At 41.3% G+C, this 22,920-nt stretch overlaps 1 protein-coding gene across 2 annotated transcripts in view; it reads left to right on the top strand.

Moving 5' to 3' along the window:
* The window catches only part of uap1 (UDP-N-acetylglucosamine pyrophosphorylase 1), a 54,589-nt gene that overhangs the window by 11,810 nt on the left and 19,859 nt on the right, over window positions 1-22,920 (top strand). For both annotated transcript variants that reach the window (XM_038794918.1, XM_038794919.1), the window contains exons 2-7: window positions 7,461-7,665; window positions 9,475-9,650; window positions 13,201-13,373; window positions 19,177-19,370; window positions 19,491-19,631; window positions 21,718-21,906. In XM_038794918.1, coding sequence (XP_038650846.1) covers window positions 7,461-7,665; window positions 9,475-9,650; window positions 13,201-13,373; window positions 19,177-19,370; window positions 19,491-19,631; window positions 21,718-21,906 — 1,078 coding nt within the window. The remainder of the gene's footprint in view (window positions 1-7,460; window positions 7,666-9,474; window positions 9,651-13,200; window positions 13,374-19,176; window positions 19,371-19,490; window positions 19,632-21,717; window positions 21,907-22,920) is intronic.

Here is a 22,920-nt window from a genome sequence, read left to right on the forward strand (position 1 = left end):
AACCTGGCTTACATTTGGGGTTATCTGAACAAGATGTTTAAAATGAAAAGGTGATTCAGTAGCATAGATGTGTTATTTCCTCAAGTTAGGGTAGGACGATCCCAAAACAAGAGGGCATAATCTTAAAGCAAAGCCATCATGTTAACTCGGGAAGCATTTTCTTCTACACAAAGTAAATCTGGAACTTTATTTCTCCAAAAGCTGAGGATGCTAAGTCAAAAAAATAAATTGAACTTCAGAGACAGATCAATAAATTTTTGTTAGGTAATCCAGTAAAGTGATATTAAATGATAAGGACAGCACAGTGGTTAGCACTGCTGCCTCACAGTGCCAGGGACCCAGGTTCATTTCCAGCCTGTGTGGAGTATACGGCCTGTGTGAAATTTTGCATCTTCTTCCCGTGTCTGCGTGAGTTTCCTCCAGGTGCTCCGGTTTCCTCCCACATTCCAAAGATGTGCAGGTTAAGTGGATTAGAAGATACAGTGCAGAAGGAGGCCATTTGGCCCATCGAGTCTGGACCGACCCACTTAAGCCCTCACCTCCACCCCATCCCTGTAACCCAATAACCCCTCCTCACCTTTTTGGACACAAGGGCAATTTAGCATGTTCAATCCACCTAACCTGCACGTCTTTTGGACCGTGGGAGGAAACAAAGCACCCGGAGGAAACCCACGCAAACCCCCTGAGGGGGTTACAGGAAAAGGGCGGGGAAGCCCTATGATCTTTTTGAATGGCACAACAGGCTTGAGGGGCTACTGGCCTACTCCTCTGCTTGTAATACAATATGTATAAAAGTCTCTTGTCACATGCTTGGCCTTTTAATTGAGGTAAACAATTGCATTGAAAGTCATGTAAGAAGTCTTACAACACCAGGTTAAAGTCCAACAGGTTTGTTTCAAACACGAGCTTTCGGAGCACGGCTCCTTCTTCAGGTGAATTCACCTGAAGAATTCTCCTTCATTCACCTGAAGAAGGAGCCGTGCTCCGAAAGCTCGTGTTTGAAACAAACCTGTTGGACTTTAACCTGGTGTTGTAAGACTTCTTACTGTGCTCACCCCAGTCCAACGCCGGCATCTCCACATCATTGAAAGTCATGTCATTCATCACACTTTTTGTAAAGCACCAACAATTTTAAGGGAAAAGCATACTAAAAGAGAAGCTGTCATCAAACCTAATCCCATAGGTTTTCTACCAAGCAGGTTAAAATAAAATTGTGTTAGTTTATTTTTATTTGGAGAGCTACCTAGTAGCTGACAACAAAAAGAGCTTATTGCATAGGTTATTCCTAAATCAACATTAGACCTTTTTAGACGCATTGCACAGGAAGTAACTGAGTAGTGCTCAGAAAGGGGCAGTTGATATGCCATGTTAGCAACTAAATATTATAAATGTGCTGTAGATGTTAGATTTTTCAAAGAACATCATGAAAGATAAGCTAATCGATTTTGCCCTGAATTCAAGCAGGGTTGATTTAGCATCCTTCCAGTGAGACCTTTTTTTCTCCACAGAGATAATTGTGTATAAACATTCATGTTTTTCCAACATGTGGACATCTTCACAAAATATCTTTATAGCTTTCCAAATCAATTTCTAATAATTTGTTATATAGGCAGAAGATTCCAGTTTTCCATTTAGTATTGCATGTTAGAGTTAACAAAATTCTTCTAAAAGAGTAGGCATTCATAAAAGAAGTTAGAGACTGGTTGGTACACTGAAATTAGTTATTCATTCATCATAAAGGTTCTTGGTCAAAATCCAAGCTAAACATAATGTTGAAATTCTCCTCTGCCTGTTGGGTAAAATATTTTTCAGTAAATATTCATTCCCAGTGGATACAGGCTTACAGAGCCAAATTGTAAATTCAGTTTAGTTTAAAAATGTACTCAATGTTTTGCTTTGTATACTTCCATAATAAAAGTTTTTTCAACTTTTCGAAGCTTCCAAACTTCATGTATCGTTATATATATTTATACTCTTTATTGTCACAAAGGAGGCTTACATTGCAATGTGAAAAGCCCCTAGTCGCCACATTCCGGTGCCTGTTTGGGTACACAGAGGGAGAATTCAGAATGTCGAAATTACCTAACAGCACGTCTTTCAGGACTTGTGGGAGGAAATCGGAGCACCCGGAGGAAACCCACGCAGACACGGGGAGAACTTGCAGACTCTGCAAAGACAGTGACCCAGCCAAGAATTGAACCTTGGACCCTGACGCAAGCTGGGAATCGAACCTGGGACCTTGGAACTGTGAAGCAACAATGCTAACCACTGCTTTAGCACATACAAACCTAACCTATCCAGCCTTTCCTCATAAGACAAACTGCCCATTCCAGATGTTAGACTAATAAACCTCTGAACTTCCAACACATTTACATCATTCCTTTAAAGAAGGAGATCAAGGGTGGGATATACCAATCAACCTGCCGTGTGTTTTGCGGAGGTGGCCTGCTTGTGGGATTTTCTGATCCTGCTGCTGTCAACGGGATTTCCTGTTGACTGCACCCCTCGTCGCCGGGGAACCCATGTGCCGTCAGTGAGACGGGAATGTCCCACTGGCGTGAACAGCTGGTAAATTTCGCCCCAAGACTATACACTACTCCAAATGCTATCTGCCCAATGCTCTGTATCACTGATAAAGCAGGCCTCAATTTCTGCAGAGATCAATTGGCAAAACATGCCTAAATGCTGGAATTCTACAAAATTTGAGATGATTGAGGCCAGCTACTATTTTTATAAGCTAAGGAGAGTGAGTCAAATTGCCTATGGATTTAAAACTGATGGGACATCTTCCTGCAAGTTTACTGGCTGAGTTTAGACACCGGCAGATCCCTTTTTTTTAAGGGGCAATTTAACATAGCCAATCCACCTAACCCGCATATCTTTGGACTGCGGGAGGAAACCGGAGCACCCAGAGGAGACCCACGCAGTCACAGGGAGAACATACAAACTCCACACAGACAGTAAGCCCAGGCTGGAATTGAACCTGTGTCCCTGGCACTGAGGCAGCAGTGCTAACCACGGTGCCACCATGCCGCCCATCTTTTGTAATATAAATTTAGAGTGCCCAATTATTTTTTTCCAATTGAGGGGAAATTTAGCGTGGCCAATCCATCTACCCTGCACATCTTTAGGTTGTGGCGGTGAGACCCACGCAGACACGGGGAGAATGTCCAAACCCCACACAGTGCCCCGGGTCGGGATTGAACCTGGGTACTCAACACTGTGAGGCAGCAGTGCTAACCACTGTGCCACCTTGCCAGCCCAGCAGACCCTATTAATGGTGCAGTTATTTCAAAGTAAAAGCTGAGCCATTATATCTAATTAATTATCCAATCCAATCTCCAGCCTTCAGTATTCCATTTGCAATATTGTATTGGAATAGAGCTGTCACAAGATTCTGACTTGTATTACAAGCTGTTCGGCAAGTTATGTTGTAAGTGGAATGAAAGATAGAGCTAATAAATCAGAATTCATATAGGCACAGTGTCTCAAAATCGGCAACCTCAGGACTGAAGTTGTGCTGGATTTCAGATCTTGCCAGATTTAGGTTTGGGCCATGGGCAGTTAGAAACAAGCCAGATCGGGTGGGGATCAGGGTTGCCTAGAGCACAAGAATATCAACATTTAGGTTTGCCATTGACTAGAAACTGAACTGGACCAACCATATTAATACTGTGGCTACAAGAGCAGGTCAGAATCTAAAGGCACAAGTCAGGAGTGCGATGGAATCCTGTCCACTTGCCTGGGTGAATGTAGCAACGATAATACTTGAAACGTGGTTCAATTCAGGACAAAACAGCTTGCTTGATGGGTACCCGATCCATCGCTATAAACATTCATTTAGTACACAGTGGCAACAGTGTGTATCATCTACAAGATGCACTGCAGGAGCTCACCAAGGGTCCTTCAACAGCACCGTCCACCTTACAACCCCTGTCTGATCCAGAAGGGTAAGGACAGCAGATGCATTGGAACACCACCACCTGCAATTTGCCCTCCAAGCCACACGCCCATACTGATGCAATTATATCGGCATTTCTTCACTGTCGATGTGTCAAAACCCTGGAACTCCCCAACAGCACTGTGGGTGTTCCGAACACGTGGATTGCAGCAGTTCAAGAAGGCAGCTCATCACCACCTTCTCAATACCAATTAGGGATGGGCAATAAATAAGGGCCTAGCCAGTGATGCCAACACCACATGAACAAATATATTAAAAATTACCGGCACGAAAACAGCCATTGTTATAACTAGTATGGTGATGCACCGTGCCAATACAGTGCCTAGCCAAATTGCCATGGTAATTTTCTAAATTTTCCTCAATTAAAATTGATGCATGACACATTCTAAAAATGTTCAGTTTTCAGACAACTCCAATATTTGGACAGCTGGATTTGAGACGCTACTATACCACATTTTATCTGACACAGTTTAATCTAGGACCAGGGTCATAGCAATAGTTGGTAAAATATCTGCGCAAAGACTTGGGATGCCTATGTATTTTGCCAACTGCTGAACCAAGTTCCCTGTCTTTGTAAACGTTGGAAATTGTATAGGGAGAATGTTTAAGGCGATTAAATAAGTTGGTGTAGCTCCTGTTCTCAGTTACTAAGTTATTTTGCAGTCTTCAAAATTAGAAAGCAATGAAAATTACTAACAATCCAAGTGTTGTAAATTGATTAAAGCTGAGTAATTGTATAAATTGACAAAGTTCTTGTATGTGAATGATGGTTAATTAAAAAAATGTAGTTCCCTCCCTCCAAGTTGGAATGCAGCAGCTATTTATAGCATTAAATATTCTGCAATGAGGAACAAATTAATAACAACTTTACTGATGAGCAGAATTGTCCTTGGAGAAATTCCACTGGAAAACCAGCTAATATAATGAGAAAACTCCTTTGCTACAAGTCTTGTTTCTTGTTTCAAAAGGGGCTAAATTGTAAATGTAGTAGTTCTGTTCAAATACTGTAGCAGTTAATTAAGTTTTAGCTTCTGAGGTAAGTTTCAGTTGAAAAATGCTGGATAACTACTAGATTACTTAATACTCTTTCATAAGATGCACATACCATGGCTTTGCTGTTACACTCAATTATGCTATTTTACCAGATATGGATGTTCTTTTCACCTCCGCTTCTGTTTTGGTCTTGTTGAAATTGACAACTTTTTTGGTGATACGAGGAGGTTGGGGAGAAAATGTCCTGCACTAATAATTCCAAATTTAATGGACCATCCAGGTCAATCTTTTATTCAACCCTAGACTCTTGCTCTAAAAGCCAAATGGTAATTTGTTACTGAATGAGGCACTCAGCTCCTACAAATTAGGAACCAAAAATAAAAACACAAAATACTGAAAATACTCAGCAGGTATGGTAGCATGTAGAGAGAGAAACAAAGTAATGTTTCCAGTCAAATATGATTTGATACTGCAGTCACCAAAAGGTTTGTTTTAATAAAAATATATGCATAAACTAGGTTAGTAATCCCTGGATTGTAAACGAGCAGGTGGTGATCTAATTCAGGTGTTTAAGTATTGTAAAGATGAGCACTTGTTTCATCTTTCCTAATTGGTTCACCTTGCATTTCTTTTGTGGTTTGGGCTTCTATCAATTTGCTGATGTGGGTGCTTTCCAAATTGTGTATTTGTTCTCCTTCACATTTTAAGACCATAAGGCTTGGGAGCAGAAGTAGGTCAATCAGTCCATTAAGCCTGCTCCGCCATTGAATGAGATCATGATCGATTTGATATGATGATCATCAACTCCACTTTTCCACCTTATCCCTATAACGCTTAATTTCCTAACTGATGAAAAATCTGTCCATCTCCGCCTTGGAACATACTTAATGACCCAGCCTCTGCAGTAAGAAATTCCACAGATTCCCTAGTCCTGAGACATGAAATTCCTTCTCATTTCTGTCGTAAATGTGCGACCCCTTAGTCTTGAGATTATGCCCTCTGGACTCTTCCCAAAAGGGAAAACAACCTTCGGTGCAGCTACCCTGTCTAGCCCCATGAGACTCCTATATGTCTCAATAAGGTTGCCTCATTCTTCTAAATTCCAATGAGTACAGGTCCAACCTACTCACCTCTTCTCATGAGAAAACCCCTCCATACCCGGGATCAGCCGAGTGACCCTTCTCTGGACAGCCTCCAAAGCCTGTCTTATCTTTCCTTAGCTAAGGGGACTAGTACGCAGAATTGCCCCTTAATTGGAAAAAAATGAATTGGGTACTCTAAATTTATTTTTGAAAAAAGATTTTGGCATGGGAGCCGGGAGTTTCACCCGGCGCCGTTGCTAGCCCTTCACCGGTCCCAGAATCGATGAGTGTTCGGTGCCGATTATGATGTCATAAAACACCCTCAAATTCTCTATTTCATGGGCAGCACGGTGGCCTAGTGATTAGCACAACCGCCTCACGGCGCTGAGGTCCCAGGTTCGATCCCGGCTCTGGGTCACTGTCCGTGTGGAGTTTGCACATTCTCCCCGTGTCTGCGTGGGTTTTGCCCCCACAACCCAAAAATGTGCAGAGTAGGTGGATTGGCCACGCTAAATTGCCCCTTAATTGGAAAAAATAATTGGGTAATCTAAATTTATTAAAAAAAAAAAAATTCTCTATTTCAGCCGGCACTTAGCAGAGTCACTGCAACCTTTTCAAAGGTTTCTTCCTTAATGCTAGCACCACCTCCTCTGTGTTTCAGAACTCTTCGCTTGGACTCCCTTCTAGTCATCATTTGCATGCTACCATTGGCAAAAAGCACTGTTGGAAATGCATTACAACTATCTGTCTGGCATCAGTCGTGAATTTGATGACATAGATGTTGCAGTCAGCTGCGATTGAACAGTGCTCACATTCATTATACTTGCAGCTACCCATGTACTGAAAAATATTAAGAGGTGATTTTAACTTTCCCACACACTGGCAGTTGAAGTTTAATAGGAGATCTGTCCCACCCTATTCCCACAAACTACAGTTTTCAATTGCAGGTGTCAAGGACATTTGATCGAAGATTGGGTTCCGATTAAATCATTTGGACCCAACTGTCATTTTAGTGTTGACTTCAGTAAGGATGTGATTGCATCTTTCCTGACAGGCCGAAGCTTGGAAAAATGGAGAAACAGCCATTTTTCCACTTGGGGTTAAATATCCAAGCCTTCCACAACCTTACTGTGCCTAACTGAATAATTTCCTCATTCTCTGACACTTGATTGCTGTTTATTCTTTATTTCTTTCATTATGTTTCCATCACTACAGTTAGTTCACCATTTGCAATTTTCTCACAAAGCTATTTTTCGGTTTGCAATCCCCAAAAGCGTTAAATTAAAATGATACTTTGATTCCCCCTTGCACCAGCAATGTTGTTTTTGCTGGTTTAATGATTATTGTTATGTACTATATCAGCGCTTATTTCGGTGTGTATAGGGAAAAAACAAATCCATTTTCTGATCTTTGTTTTTCCTCAGGACTTCTTCGAATCTCTGAAAACAAAGTAGCTGTATTGCTTTTAGCTGGTGGACAGGGAACACGCCTTGGAGTATCCTATCCTAAAGGAATGTACAATATTGGTTTACTTTCAAGAAAAACTCTCTTCCAAATTCAAGCTGAACGTATTCTGAAACTTCAGCGGTTGGCTACAGAGCAGTTTGGTCACAAATGCACTATTCCATGGTCAGTATGTCTATCCGATTTTCGTATTTTTACTCTTGTGTGTGTTTAAATGTACAGATGAGATTTTGAATGAAGGATTCTGCACAATTAAAAGGATCACTGAAGTGGATGTAGATTGAATTCAGTTTGTCTTAATTGATTCAATCATAGCTTTTTTGCTTGTTACAATGTTATTTCAGCTGTATGAAATTGGCTTCCATGCCAAATATGGAAACAATTGCATGGCACCAAGGCTAGGGAGGGGAGAAAAGAACATGTAGAGATCCCTTGCAGAACTTTTGCATACACTTGCGTAATCAGTTTAACGTGGGGTGAATTAAGGATGGTGACTAGTCAATTTTTTTAATGAATTCACTGCTTTAATTCATGGCCCCTTACTGTAGATCTTATGGGGAATAAAATGTTAGTGGATTCTGGATGAGAAAATGTACCTTCCATTTTGAGGATTTACTTTTTTTTTGCACTAGGTATTTTTTGGCTTCTGTTTTTGATGCAAATGGCTCCCAGTGTTTTAGTGGTTTTATTTTCTGTAAATAGCTTCCTCGACCAAGTAGAGAACTGTCTTCGGTTTATTTCAGCTGCTGGCTTTATTGTAGGCTGTCATATGATCTCTTTATCTTTGAAAGATGCAAAAGAGCCACATGGCTAAATTATAAACTTTGTGACTTGGGGTAGAGCTTGTAGATAGTCCTGTTCCCAAACATTTCTTGTCCTTGTCTTGGATGGTTGCGGTCACTGGTTTAGAAAGTGTTGTTGAAGGATCCTTGGTGAGTTACTGAGAATTAATTGGTTTTATTCTGAATCTAAAAATATACTCTGCACTTTTCTACAGAGATCTTGGCCGGGATTCTCCAAAATCCCAGCTAAATGTTGACGCTGGCGTAAACACCGGAGTGTTTCACGACGGTGTAAATTAACCTCTTGGCCCAGCGATTCAGTGGCCCACAGGGGGCCAGCACAGCGCCGGAGTGTGGCACGCAGTTCAGGAGCCGACACGCACCCCTGTATTGTCAGTGTGATTCCGCGTCGGTCGTTCCCACGCAAGCGCACAGCGGCTGTTTCTGTGCCGTCGCATGCGCATGGTGGCCGTTTCCATGCTGGCGTCGCGCAACATGACGTAGCGACACAGCAGCCTGGCTCAAAAGAAGGCAGGCCCCCCACGGATCACGCGCGCCCGCCAATCGGTAGCCCCCCGATTGTGGGCCTGGCCGTCATGGAGGCGCAGAGAATCCCGGCCCTTGTTTCTATACAATGGCCTTTTAATTGGATTTAAACCAAATTTTAAAACACAGCTGCTTTTTGCAAGATTTATTTTCTTGTGAAAAGTACTTTGGAATATGCCGTTTTTACTTTCTCAACTTGATTAGACAAACATTTATTTTTCTTCCAATTTATGGCAATTTAGCGTGGCCAATCCACCTAACCTGCTCATCTTTGGGTTGTGGGGGTGAAACCCACGCAGACACTGGGAGAATGTACAAACTCCACACGTACAGTGACCCAGGGCCGGGATTCGAACCCGGGTCCTCAGCGGACCACTGTGCCACGTACTGCCCTTTGATTCAACATACTTAATGGATATGACATTCTTCATTCTGCCTGAGAACATTGTTGATTGAATAGTCAAATATTGCTTTTGTCATATATTACTCTATGATGCCTGTTATTTTCAGATCAATATTGTAGTATGCTGATGCGCCTGGACACCTTTCTGGATAATTTTAATATTGCTCAAATGTCTTTTTTTAATTGAACCAATAGATTAGACTTTTATTTTTTATTTTTTTTGCCTTTTGAAATAATTCTTAGGTATATCATGACAAGTGGCCAGACAATGGAATCTACGGAAAAGTTTTTTGCTAAAAATAACTACTTTGGCTTGGAGGAAGGAAATGTCATCTTTTTCCAACAGGGAATGTTGCCGGCCATGACGTTTGATGGGAAAGCCATCCTTGAAGGAAAAAGCAAAATTTCAATGGCACCAGGTTGGTTTAAAAACTTTGGGGAGAACTGCATGTATAAGGTTGGTTCAATATTACAACTGGGTTTAGATCAAGAATGCATGCTTGGTCATAACTGTCCTCTTCCCCTTGTCCAAAATGAATCAAGGTGTAACGTGTTACATCTTCCACAAGATAACATTTATATGTTGAGCAGTTTTCATAAAGACATCACTAATGGCAGCTTTTATTTGCTTTTAATAAAAAAACAAACATCATTGAACGTTATCAGAATGCTTTATGATAGGAATTAAAATTGTTCAGGTAAGTAAATAGGAAGGAAGGAGTGAACTATTCAGTCCTCAAGCCAGTACTGCTATTCGTTTCGATCATTGCTGAGGTATTTATCTGCCTTTGCTCCATATCCCTTGATAATTTTGACAACTGAAAATCTCCATGTTAAACACTGCAATTCATTTAACATCCGTAGAGTTTTGAGAGAGAACTCCAGACTTCCATATTTTTTTATCCCAGACCAGACCCCAACAGTGACGAGGATACTGGACAGATACCCCAATATTTTATTTAAAATTTGTAAGACTGTGAGGAAAGGATACCTGGGGCGCCGATCGACGGGCCCCCCGCGGCGATTCTCCGGACCGCCGGCAGGAATCAAAGCACGTCTGGTGCCGGCAGGATTGGCAGCCCGGGCGGGCGCCGGGGTCCTGGGGGGGGTGTGGGGCGTTCTGGCTCCGGGATGTGCCCCCACGGTGGCCTGGCCCGCGATCGAGACCCACCGATTAGCGGGCCTGTGCCGTGGGGGCACTCTTTTTTCTTCCGCCTACACCACGGTCGCCACCATGGCGGAGGCGGAAGAGACCCCCTCCCCCGCACATGCGCCAGGATGACGTCAGCAGCCGCTGACACTCCGGCGCAGGTGCGAACTTCCGCCGGCCAAGGCCTTTCGGCCCTAAAGGCCGTTCGCGCCGGCCGGCGGAGCGGAAACCACTCCGGTGCGCGGAGCGGAAACCACTCCGGTGCAGGCCTAGCCCCTAATGGTGCGGAGAATTCCGCACCTTTGGGGAGTCGCGACATCGGAGTGGTTCTCGCCACTCCACAACGCCGGGATCCCCCCTGCCCCGCCGGTTAGGGGAGAATCCCGGCCCTGGTTCCTCGAATGATTTCACGAAAAAAAATAGTTGTACAGTTAGGAATAAACTTTATTCCTAAACTTTATTCCGAACACAATATTAAAATATCTTTAACATCACACCAGAAAATAACTTCCAATTACCCCTTAAATAATGCTAATCAAAACAGTGAATACAGTAACCGCTAACTGCTATATTTATTCTCACTCAAACAATAAAAAAAATCTCCGCTCTCAATCCACTGTTAAAATACAGTTAGCACCCAGGAATACCTACTGTAAAGAGATGTTCTTTGAGACTGTTTTAAAGAAAAGACCTGAATCCTGTCAGAACCATGCAGAAACTCTGGCAGTATTTCTTCCAGAAGCTGCTTCTGCTGTTTTCCGCTCACCACCTTATCAGACCATTCTGAACTGCTTGGAAAGACTGCTAATCTACCTACCAACATATATTTACGTGAACAGCAGTGAGAGAAAGTTGCTTGACATCTGTTCACAGTTTCATCTAGAACACAACTAAACTTGTTTTTCTGCAAAAAATGACAGATACCGTAGCTCTATCCAGTAATTACATCATCTTACCAAGTTGAAATCTAACTAACTCCACAGGGAATCCCCTTAATCCAAACAATACTGCATTAGCTCAAGCTTTTTCCTGGCTCCTAAAACCCTTTCAGCCAAGATTATTTTAAAACATGGCTGCTGCAGCAGTCACATACTAATTCAGGAATTTAACACTTATGGTACCAAATACTTATAATACAATATATCGGAAATTCCTATATTGCTCCCTCATTTTGAAATAACTATCGAAAATGCTGGAAACAGTCAACATGTCTATGAGAGAAATGTTTGAGTTCTGTGATCTTTCATGTAGAAAGTTAGAACTAGATTTTGAGTAAGGGACGGGTGAGAACAAGAATAAATGAAAGGTCTGTGATAAGATTCAGGTTCCTAATTTTGTTCAGTTTTGCCCTCATTTTAAGGTTGTGCCCTCTCGTTCTGGATTCCCTCATCTGAAAAAAATCTCTCGCTTACATCTAACTTATTGAATCCCTTTATCATTTATAATATCTTAATTTTATCGTCCCTTGACTTTCTAAACTGAATTAAATTGAGCCAATTTTGTGAGCTGTTGTCAATTTAACCCTTTACCGAATGAATCTATGTTGTGTTCTTCTAAGGCCAATAAATCTGTCCTTAGATTTATTGCCCTAATTTTCACACAGTGCTTGACATAAGGTTTAACACTAACTCTATATAGCTGAAGCAGTTCTTCTTCACTTTTGTATTACAACCACTTGAATAAAGGCCAAATTCCATTAGCCGTTTTGATAATTTTTTTATACCATCGCACAAACTTTTAAAGATTTGTGTACATGGGCACCTAAATTCACCTGCTGCTTCCCGGGTCCTGATCTCTTGCATTTGTCTGTCTTGATAGTGAAAAAAATAACCCCACTTCACCACTCTGAACTGCATCTGCTTTAGCTTTGTCTACTCCTAACTCTGCAAAAAGTAACAGAACCATTATCCTTTTAAAATCCCAGATCACTTGATTACATTCTCAAGTCAGTTCAATATAGAGTATTACTGGCACTGTGGACCCCTTTATAGTTATGATATTTCGGTACAGTATAAATTTGTCAACTTGGATTGTTTGAATGTCAGCCATAACCTTTGAGAAAGAACCATTATTGTGCAATTATATGAGGATGAAAATTCATGGAATAGAATCCCTATGGTGCTGAAGGGGGCCATTTGGCCCATCAGGTCTGCACTGCCTCTCTGAAAGGGAACCCTACCTAGGGTCAGGACCCCACCCTATCACCGTGACCCCACTTAACAATTTGGACACTAAGGGGTAATTTAGCATGGCCAATCCACCTAACCTGCACATCTTTGGACTGTGGGATGAAACAGGATTTTGACTCAGCGACAGTGAATGAAGAACCATATAGTTCCAAGTCATAATGCTGCATGACTTTGAGGGAATCCTGCACGTGGTGGTGGTGGTCCCATGTATCTGCTTCCCTTGTCCTTCCAGGTGGTAGAGGTCGGGATTTGTAAGCTTATGTCAAAGGCGTCTTGGTGATTTGCTGCAGAGCATCTTGTAGATGCTGCCACTGTGTGTTGGTGGTGGAGGGAGAGCATTCTGAAGGTAATGGATGGGGTGCCAATCACCTGGACTGCTTCTCTTCTATCAATATCTACAAATGGTCTCACAGAATTGCCTGTTCTTGCAACACCACCAATAGTCACTGGGTGGCCCTGTAGCCTTACTTACCAGCCGTTTTGCAACAACCATGCTGTTTATGGTGTTGCATTTATCCCCAATATTTTGAAATTTAGCCAAGTTTCACATTCAAAATATATAGAATTTAAAGCTGGCAGTTGTACTATATACATTCCAAGAGATGTTATATAAAATACTCTGTTTCACAGATGGGAACGGAGGTCTTTATCGTGCACTTCGTAATCAGAAGATTGTGGAGGATATGGAAAAACGAGGCATTGGTTTTATTCATGTGTACTGTGTGGACAATATTCTTGTTAAAGTTGCAGATCCAACATTTATTGGCTTCTGTGTGAAGCAGCAAGCTGACTGTGGAGCCAAGGTATGTGTATATTTTAAAACCTTGCTCAACATCTTTTGGCACCTAAACTTGCTGTACAGTTCAGTTTATAACTTACTCCGGCAAGATGTCTACCCCCATGGTAGACATAAAAGATCTTACAGCAGAGAGAGCAGGGGATTTGTTAAGGAACACCTAAATATATTGATAAATATATTAAATAAATATCTTATTTTGTTGGTTTTTCTCTCCAATAAAGTCCTATAGTATAAGTTGCTTCTCACCATTACAAACAGAAATGTGGATGAACGTTCAATTTTAAAATCCGTGGCTTAGAGGCATGAAGCCCAACTTTAACTCTGTGTGAAGAAATCTTTATTAGCTGCTGGTTAGGCCTCCGCTGCAATATTATGTTCAATTTTAGGCACCACTTTACAGAGGAAGTCAAGGCCTTCAGCAGAGCAGAGGAGATTAGCCAGAATTATATCATGGATGTTGGACTTCGGTTATGAAGAAAGAGCAGAAAGTTGAAATTGTCTCCTTGAAACAGAAGATTGAGGAAAAAATGTTTCTGCTGATATGAGGGTCTGTAATCCAAGGAAACAAGAAGATAATTAGTAAAGGAACCCGAAGGGAAGTGAAGAATTTCTTTTTTACACAGCAAATTATCTGGAATGCACAGGCTGAAGTTGTGGTGGAAACGGATTCAGTAGTAACTTTCAAAAGTATGATGAACAATGTATAATTTTTATATATTTATATATATATATATATAATTTTGTGTGTATATATATATTTATTGTGTGTGATATATATATATATGTTTATTTATTTATATATGCCTAGAGATCTGGGTGGGTTTGTTGATATGTATATACATTTTAATGGGTTATTACAACACCCTGAAGTTTGAAAGAGATTAATAAGGGATTCAAAATCCCTTAAATTTTGGGGGGTAAAAACAAAGTAGAAAAACAGGGCTGCACTGAATGACATTGGTCAAGAGACACAAACAGGAGCTGAGAGGCATTTCAGTTAGTGTGTGTCAGAGAGGGAAGACTGGGTTTCTCAGCTTTGAAAAGAAAAATGGGACGGTAATTAACTTAATAGTCAATTATGGGGCTCACTAATGTGATCGGTTCTGTGGCGTTGCTACTGAAAGTGAGTTTGAAGCATGGGGCACAATGTAATGGAAAATTTCTAAAGTGTCACTTCAGGCAGGTTTGGCTGGTAGGTTCTGCCTGACTCTTTCACTTTCCTCCACAACTTTTTTTTAAAAAAAGGTTAGGATCTTTCAAGCCAGGTTTCACTCTGGAATCTGGCTTGTCCAGTATCATCATCCGCTGGGATTGTCACAAAGGGAAATGGAAAGGTAAAATTATGGGCCTGTGGGATAAAGGTGCCGGGGTAATGGGGTTAATTTGATAGCTCTTTCAGAAAACTGTAACAGGAATGATGGGCCTAATGGCTTCTTTTTGTGGGTGTGATTCTAGAGCATGTCTTAAATATTGGGTGCAAGAACAAAATTAATCTCCAAATGTGCTGTGAATGGAAAGGGCCTTTACATGTGAGAAAAAATGATACTTGGTATTGTTCTTGGCCTGTTAAGACAGCTTAGCAGCAGCTGGTATCTGACAATAACAGTTGTCAGTGTTGAGTGGTGCATTCTTTGGTTGGAAGCAATGCAGGCTGAGAATTCTCTTGGCTCCCTGGAGAAAAAGATAGGTGTCAGAGATTTCTGATGAATTCACAATAGTTCATTCCACGCAAAAGCAGGTTTCTGTTTTCCACTTGAAATGGATGAACCCCTCAGCAAAAATATGTAATCTTGAGCAAAACAATTTATTCCCAATTCAGTACCTTTGATGGATTTTCTGGGCAAGATCATTCCTTTTGCTAGGCGAAATGGCTTTGATCTTTGTATCCTAGACCTATGTGACAACAGTATCCCTCAACGGAATTCTCCAGTCATTGGGATTCCTTGTTCCCGTCGGCAGTGTACTGCTGCATGGCATGCAGATTTTCTGATGGCGTGGGGTAGCTTCAATGGGAAACCCCATTGACAATTGGGAGTAGAGAATCCTGCCGCCAGCAAACAGCATACCACTGAGAAACAAGCGGCCAGGGGACCAGTATTATGGGCCAGGGTTTAGAGAACACCAAAGTATATCATGGAGTTCACCTGACCCACGACCTTTAATAGATTTTGGTATGGGAAGCACAAGGGCCCACTTTACAGGTGTGATGCAACAGAGATCTAAAGTATTTTTAAACAAAACAATGTTTATTCTATGAATCCAGTTAACATTTTATAAACACACAGTAAACATCTTATCAACTATCAACACTGATACCCCCCAAAGATAAGTACTCTATAGGTAGCCCTTAGTAACTTTCCTAACAACATCCATAAGTCAAAGACTCTTTTCAACAAAGACAATAGGTTTGCATTCCTTACAGAAACAGGTATTACATTGAAATCATCAAGTGATCTGGAGACATTCTTAAGCATGCAGAGAGAGAGACCAAAATGCACCTCCTTGGTTTGAATGCAGCTCTCCAACTGAAAACAAAACTAAAACTCAGAGCCAAAAACAGCTTCCAGCTCAAAACAAAAGTAAAAAGCAGAGCCAGAGCTCAGCTCCACCCACACTGACATCACTGCAGCCACTTGAGAAGATAAACATTTCTTAAAATGACATTCCCAGTCCTCTGTTTCTTTGTGCACGCAATGGACTGATGGCTAAGCAATGTTTCTCATAATTGAGGATGTTTGATATCCCATTAACATTCCAGTTGTGGATAGCTGTGGATAGCTAAAATGTCTTTTATTTGTAATTCTATCTTCATGGGGTCAGCAAAGTCTAACGGCCTTTGTTAGTTTTGGTCTCTGCAATTGAAATGGAGAGGGACAATCATCAACACCTGGGAAGGCATTTACATTTGGAGTAACTTTTTAGAGATGTGCCCAGCCATGTCAGTTCCCTTGTCTGTACAAAGCACACAAGTCACCTGACCATTTTCATTCTGTTCTTTCAAAAAAATAGAGTGTCTAACTTGTATAAATATATGGACATATTACACTGGCATAATGACCTTTTTGTTTAAAGGGTTGAGAATCAGAGGACAAAGTGATGGGCAAAATAACTTTTAGGTAGTGAGTAGCTGTGAACTGGAATGCACTGCCTGAAAGGAAAGTGGAGGAGGATGCAATTGAGGCTTTCAAAAGGAAACTCGATAAAACATATTATGGGGAAAATAAATTACAAGATTATGGGGCAAGGGTGGGGCAGTGGGTCAAATTGATCTTGAAGAGAGCCCGCAAGGGATGTGACCATTCATTTTTTTTAATTCATTCTTGGGGATATGGGCATGCCTGTTTGGGCCAGCATTTGTTGCCCATCCCTAATTGCCCTTGAATTGAGTGGCTTGCTAGGCCATTTCAATGGGTGGCAATTAAGAGTCAACCACATTGCTGTGTGGGTCTGGAGTGACGTGTAGTTTTCGTTACCTGAAGGGCATTAGTGAACCAGATGTTTTTTAAGACAATCAACAATGGTTTCATTGATCATCATTAGACTTTTAATTCCAGATTTTTATTGAATTCAAATTTCACCATCTGCCATAGTGGGATTTGAACTTGGGAACCTGGAGCATTAATCTGGACCACAAGTCCAGTGACAATACCACTACACCACCACCTAATGCAGTGAATGCAGCTAAAAGATATGCAAGTATTTTGATGTTTGAACATAATCTTGCATATTCCGCAGCTTTTTTTATGCTTCCTGTGTTTCATGGCATCAGTATATGGGTTTACGTGATCAGATCATTGTAGACTAGGGGCCCAATTCAGCTAATTGGGAACAAAGTTCCGGAGCGAGTGCGCTTAGATGCAGTCCCGTACCGAGTGCATTTAGCCGCAGGTTTCCCGGCACTCACAGCACCGAGAAACACATGGCTATACAACACGATAAGGGGCCTAAGCGGGGAACGTGTGGCCGAGGCCACACAGAGCCCAGTTTTGTACACTGGGCAGCTCTGCTCGTCGAATTCCCCAGTATAGCGAGAGTACTTGCCGATCGGGCACTCCTTCCTCGATCGGCACGTGCAGAAAATGCAAACGTGGCAACTTGACAGTGCCAGGCTGCACTGCAAGAGTGGCACTGCCAGGGTACCCAAATGGCATCAACAGTGCCAGGGTACCACCCTGCCCAAAGGGTATGCAGCTGGAGGCGTCCATTCCCCTGGGAGACACCGACAAGTGCCGTTCCATCTGGTCCTTGTGTATGTTGATCAGTGCTGAATGGCACTCGCTCGAGGGCTTCAAGGCGAAGGGATGAATCCCAAAGCCTCAGGTACCTCTGGAAATCTGCATATTAGAGTAAGGCTTGCTGTCTTGCACTAATATGCAGATTTGCCAAAAAAATGATCCCACCCACAATGGGTGGTGTTTACATCACAATGTAACGCAAAATTACTTTGGATCTCGTGAGGCGTTGCAAACTAGGTAGATCTGGGAGCAGGGTCTCCTGACTTTATCGGCCATGCTGTGTTACGGCGTGTTGAATGGGTGGTGTGTGCCTGCTCGTTTTTGAATGTCGCTCCTTGAATCATTGGCTGGCCTTGGATTCATCTTTATTGCATCAGCAAGCTGCGATGCCCTTTCTGCAGCCTGACAGGGGCAGCAGGGTAGCGTGGTGGTTAGCATAAATGCTTCACAGCTCCAGGGTCCCAGGTTCGATTCCCGGCTGGGTCCCTGTCTGTGTGGAGTCTGCACGTCCTCCCCCTGTGTGCGTGGGTTTCCTCTGGGTGCTCCGGTTTCCTCCCACAGTCCAAAGATGTGCGGGTTAGGTGGATTGGCCATGCTAAATTGCCCGTAGTGTCCTAATAAAAAAGTAAGGTTAGGGGGGGGTTGTTGGGTTACGGGTATAGGGTGGATACGTGGGTTTGAGTAGGGTGATCATGGCTCGGCACAACATTGAGGGCCGAAGGGCCTGTTCTGTGCTGTACTGTTCTATGTTCTATGACATATAATTGGCTGGCTCCAATACTGAGCTGACCAACAGATAATCAGTGGTGAGGGATGAGTGACAACCATTGGGAGGAGGTGGACAAACAGGCAGAACATAGTGATATTTGTTTTTGTGCACCCACACTCGTGGTTCTCCTGGCCCCAATAAAACAAAATAACTTGAACCATTTTGTGTACCGGCTCCATTGCTCAAAAGGCTGGTCCAAATTGGTGGATGTGCCCAGCACCTGCTTTGCCCATTTGTCCTCAAAAATTGGAAGTTGTGTTAGGATCCTTATTCGTATAACTAATGAGCACCATCTCTTGGGGGTGGAGGGAAATGGCGGGATAGGTCAAGGGACAAGGTAATAAATGCAGCATTCCCATTTTAGGCCCCACACTACTCTATTTTCAGTGGGTGATTCAAGCCTTAGCATCTCTCGGCTTTGAGAGATAAATCCACACAACAATTGTCACTCGAGGATATATATTTTTTTAAAGATTAACTCAAAACATTCCTACTGTGATTATGCAGATGCCTATTTCAATGCAGGCCAACTGCTTATGTTGGGTCCCAGTCATTTTATATGCTTTCTCCAAGATTTTCATGTTTCAGTGGTGATACCAAAATAAATGCAAATGTAAATTTTACATATGTAAACTTAGAGTAATGAGGATGCTTAAAGGGGGATTATGTGGTTTGCAATCTTGGCTAAATGTCTACAATTTATTGATCTTTTTTCCTGTTGTTATTAAATATTCTAGCTGCCTATGATTGAGTAAAGCAGCACTGAAAACTGTGTTCTTGTGATATTTTGTGTTTAAATTCAGGTAGTAGAAAAGACTAATCCAACTGAGGCTGTTGGTGTTGTTTGTAAAGTCAATGGCCTGTATCAAGTTGTGGAATACAGTGAGATCGCCCTAACTACAGCACAGAGAAGGAATGCTGACGGGAGGCTAACATTTAACGCAGGGAACATATGCAACCACTTCTTTACGCTGAAGTTTTTAAAGAAGATTGTTAAGTAAGTTATTGCATTTGGTTTTATTCTATAAAATATGATTGCTTTCAGACTCCATTATATAAATGCATTTGACTGTTTCCATGCTACGGAATTAGTTGAAGTTTTCTTTTTCTCTGTCAGAGATTATGAACCCAAATTGCGACACCATGTTGCGCAGAAGAAAATTGCTTTTATTGATGATCGCGGCCAGCAAATTAAACCAGACCGTCCGAATGGAATCAAATTGGAAAAATTTGTATTTGACATCTTTCAGTTTTCAAAGTAAGTTTTCTTGCAAATAATATTCTCTTTATAAATGTTCTCTTTCTCCTCTTCAGTGATGACACATGCTTTGGGATGGTTCATACAATACCCTGGCTATGTTGCCCTTTACAAAAGAGTCTAGTTAATGAACATCAACAACTATTTGACGATAGGGACAGGAGAGCCTTATCCGCTCCTGAACCTCCCTGACATAAATGGCTTACTACGCCCATCAGCCCTTTTACCCTCAGCCACTGGAAGAATCTGATCGATAAATACATTGATCCAGTGTGTATTTTGTCCTCTAATTGAGTCACTTGCACTCCCATTTATTTAAAACGTAATCCATTCTTCTGCATTCATTAAACATAATTTATAAGACTACAATGGGTAGGAAAATCAATACCAACCAGAATCCCTTGTTACTGAGCTTCCCTTTCAGGTTCTTTGGCCATGTTTGACTTGTTCCTATTTGTGTTAAACTCCCATTCTTCGTGATGAATGGAGAACCATTTTGCACTATACTGATTTGCCATTCGCAACACTAGGTGGCAGTTAATACCAACTTTGGAAAAACAGTTCCTCGGATTTTGTTCAGTTCATGTTTTCCTTAACTTATTATTATACTGTTTTGGTTTTGAAAATAGCCTTGCATCATTCCGACTTTTAAAAAAAATTTGTCCATTTTTGCAACCAGAAAATGCTATTTGCACTGCTGGCTGCACAAGAGCTGTGTTATTTATTCTACTCCATCAGCTTATTTTTTTTAATGTTCAGAGAGCATGGGGAGCATAAGCTCCCTTTCTTAAAACTAAATAATATGGAAGTAAACTTTGTCAAATTGGAGTTCTATTATATCAAGTGTGCAGGAAGAGTGTTGAGACTTCATAGTAGAGGTGGCCTTGGCTTCAGTATCTTCGGGAGTCAGCTCTGTAAACAAACTCCTGCAATATAGTATTGTTTTTGTGCCAAAAGCAGCCAAAACCAGTTCTTTAAATTTGCGCTGTGTGATGAATCCTTTGCCAAATACTAGTTCCTTTTGTCGATATAAATTTTAGAATGTTTACATCCAAAATGGGACAAAATAGTGGGAAACTGCTAGACTTTGGGTGGGAATAAAATAGTATCCTCTTCCTGGATTCCACCGGTGATAATTTAAAGCACTGCATTGGAAGGGTTTTACTTTTGGATCCCATATTGCTGTTCCCACCTCTACTTCCCATGAATGGTCTTTTTATTTTTTGGGACATCTTGTCACCAGGACATGCGTGTGATTTTTCATAATTCTGAACCCTTGGTTAAGTTTAATTCCAGGTGTCATGTTGCACTCATCCAAGATGTGTACATTTGAGTATAATTTTCTAATGATTCTGTCCTAATGTTGCACCCCAATTGATAGGGATCTTATAGTATAAATTAAATTTGGTACTCAGCTGAGATTTTCTTTATAGAAACCTGCAGAGGTTCCCACACAACTTGTTTCAGTTGTTCACTGCATCTTTTACTATTTATAAATGCATAATGTTTCTCACCCAGCCAATTCATAGATCTGATTTTAAATATTCCTTTATCACTGGTAAGTTTTTCTTTAGCCTGGAGGAAAGTATCTAATCATCAAGTAGATTGAATTTCCAGGTTTAGGAGGGAAGTAGGGTAATCATTAACGTATAATTTGGACTATTGTAAGCTTTCCCATGTAACTGCAATTACGATCTATACTGTGTTTCCTTTAGGGTGTGGTATTTGGAATCACTTTCACATTACGCACAAGAATTAGGGGCAGCAGTAGGCCATTTGGCCACTTGCGCCCACTCCGCCATTTGATAAGATCATGGCTGCTCTGGTTTTTGCCTCATCTTCTCTCTTCCTGTCTGCCCCCATAACCTTTGATTCCCTTGTCGCTCATTAAACTATCTTACTCAGTCTTGAATATATTCAATGATCCCTTGGGGAAGGGAATTCCACAGGCTAACGACCATCTTGAAAGAAATAAATTCTCATCTGTCTAAAATGGGAGACCCCTCAATTTTAAGTTGTGTCTCCTCGTTCCTCGACAAGTCAATCCTAACTGTTTCTTAAATGTAATTAAAATATATTTTCATAGGAAATTTGTAGTCTTTGAAGTCTTAAGAGAAGATGAATTTTCTCCACTGAAGAATGCAGATAGTCAGAATGGGAAGGACACACCTACAACAGCATGCCAATCTCTGATGTCACTGCACCATCGTTGGGTGCTAAATGCAGGTGGAAAGTTTGTTGATGAAAATGGAACAAGGATTCCTGATATTCCCAGGTATATAATTAAGCAATATTTCTACAATAAAATATACGTTTCTTTGGCAGCACCTCCCAAACCCGTGACTTTTACCAATTAGAAGGTCAAGGGCAACATGCACATGGAATGATCCCCACCTCTGTTTTTAACTTTGGCTTAAATACAATAAAAAGGCAGTTCATGTCGCAACCAAAATTTCTGCAGAAAGTTCTAGAGCAAATTTTTAGATTCTGAATGAAACTCAACAACTCGCCATTGCTCCTTTAGCAACTCCTCCCAAACCTGCAACCTCTACCACCTGGAAGTACAAGGGTAGCAGGTTTATGTGAAGATGATCAGCACCAAATCTCCCTCCAAGTCTCATTCAAACTTTAACATTTTGTTGTTTCTTCTTCGTCAAATTCATGGAACGCCCTATGTTACCGGATTATTGGAGTACCTTGGCCACACTGACTGCTGTGCTTCAAGAACAAAGTTTACACCATCTATTCAAGAACATCTAGGGATGAGCACTAAATATGGTTCTTGCCAAGTGATGCCTACTTTCCAAAAATGAATGTAAAGACATTGGGTGGGCAGATTAATATATCTCTAAATAAGCCCCGTGACATTGTCCAAGTGTAAACGTCACCTTTCGGACTTCCCTGGGGTGTTTCTATCTTCAAAGTAGTAATCATCTGTTGATATAAAATTGAAAGTAATCAAAAAAAATCTTCTTGGAGGTGATTACATTGGCTCCTGTAATAGAGCAGCAGAAACTCTGCTTATACCTGTGTCAGGGGCTACCTATTGTCTTCACCTACCTGCAGTATTTGTTCTGGAATCTTGTAAACATGCTACATTGTGTCTCGAGATTGCTACAGAACAACAATATTTTATTGCATAAGCAATAACATCTGGAATAGAATCTGTTGTAGAATATAAGGACAAGCAGAGATTTCAAGGTCATAATCTGTTTGAAAAGTTTTATAACTATTAGAACACAGATTGGATTACAGCCTTCAGTTGATTTGATACATGGTAGGTGCATTT

The sequence above is a fragment of the Scyliorhinus canicula genome, chromosome 4 (assembly GCF_902713615.1).
Source record: "Scyliorhinus canicula chromosome 4, sScyCan1.1, whole genome shotgun sequence".
Classification (NCBI taxonomy): Eukaryota; Metazoa; Chordata; class Chondrichthyes; order Carcharhiniformes; family Scyliorhinidae; genus Scyliorhinus; species Scyliorhinus canicula.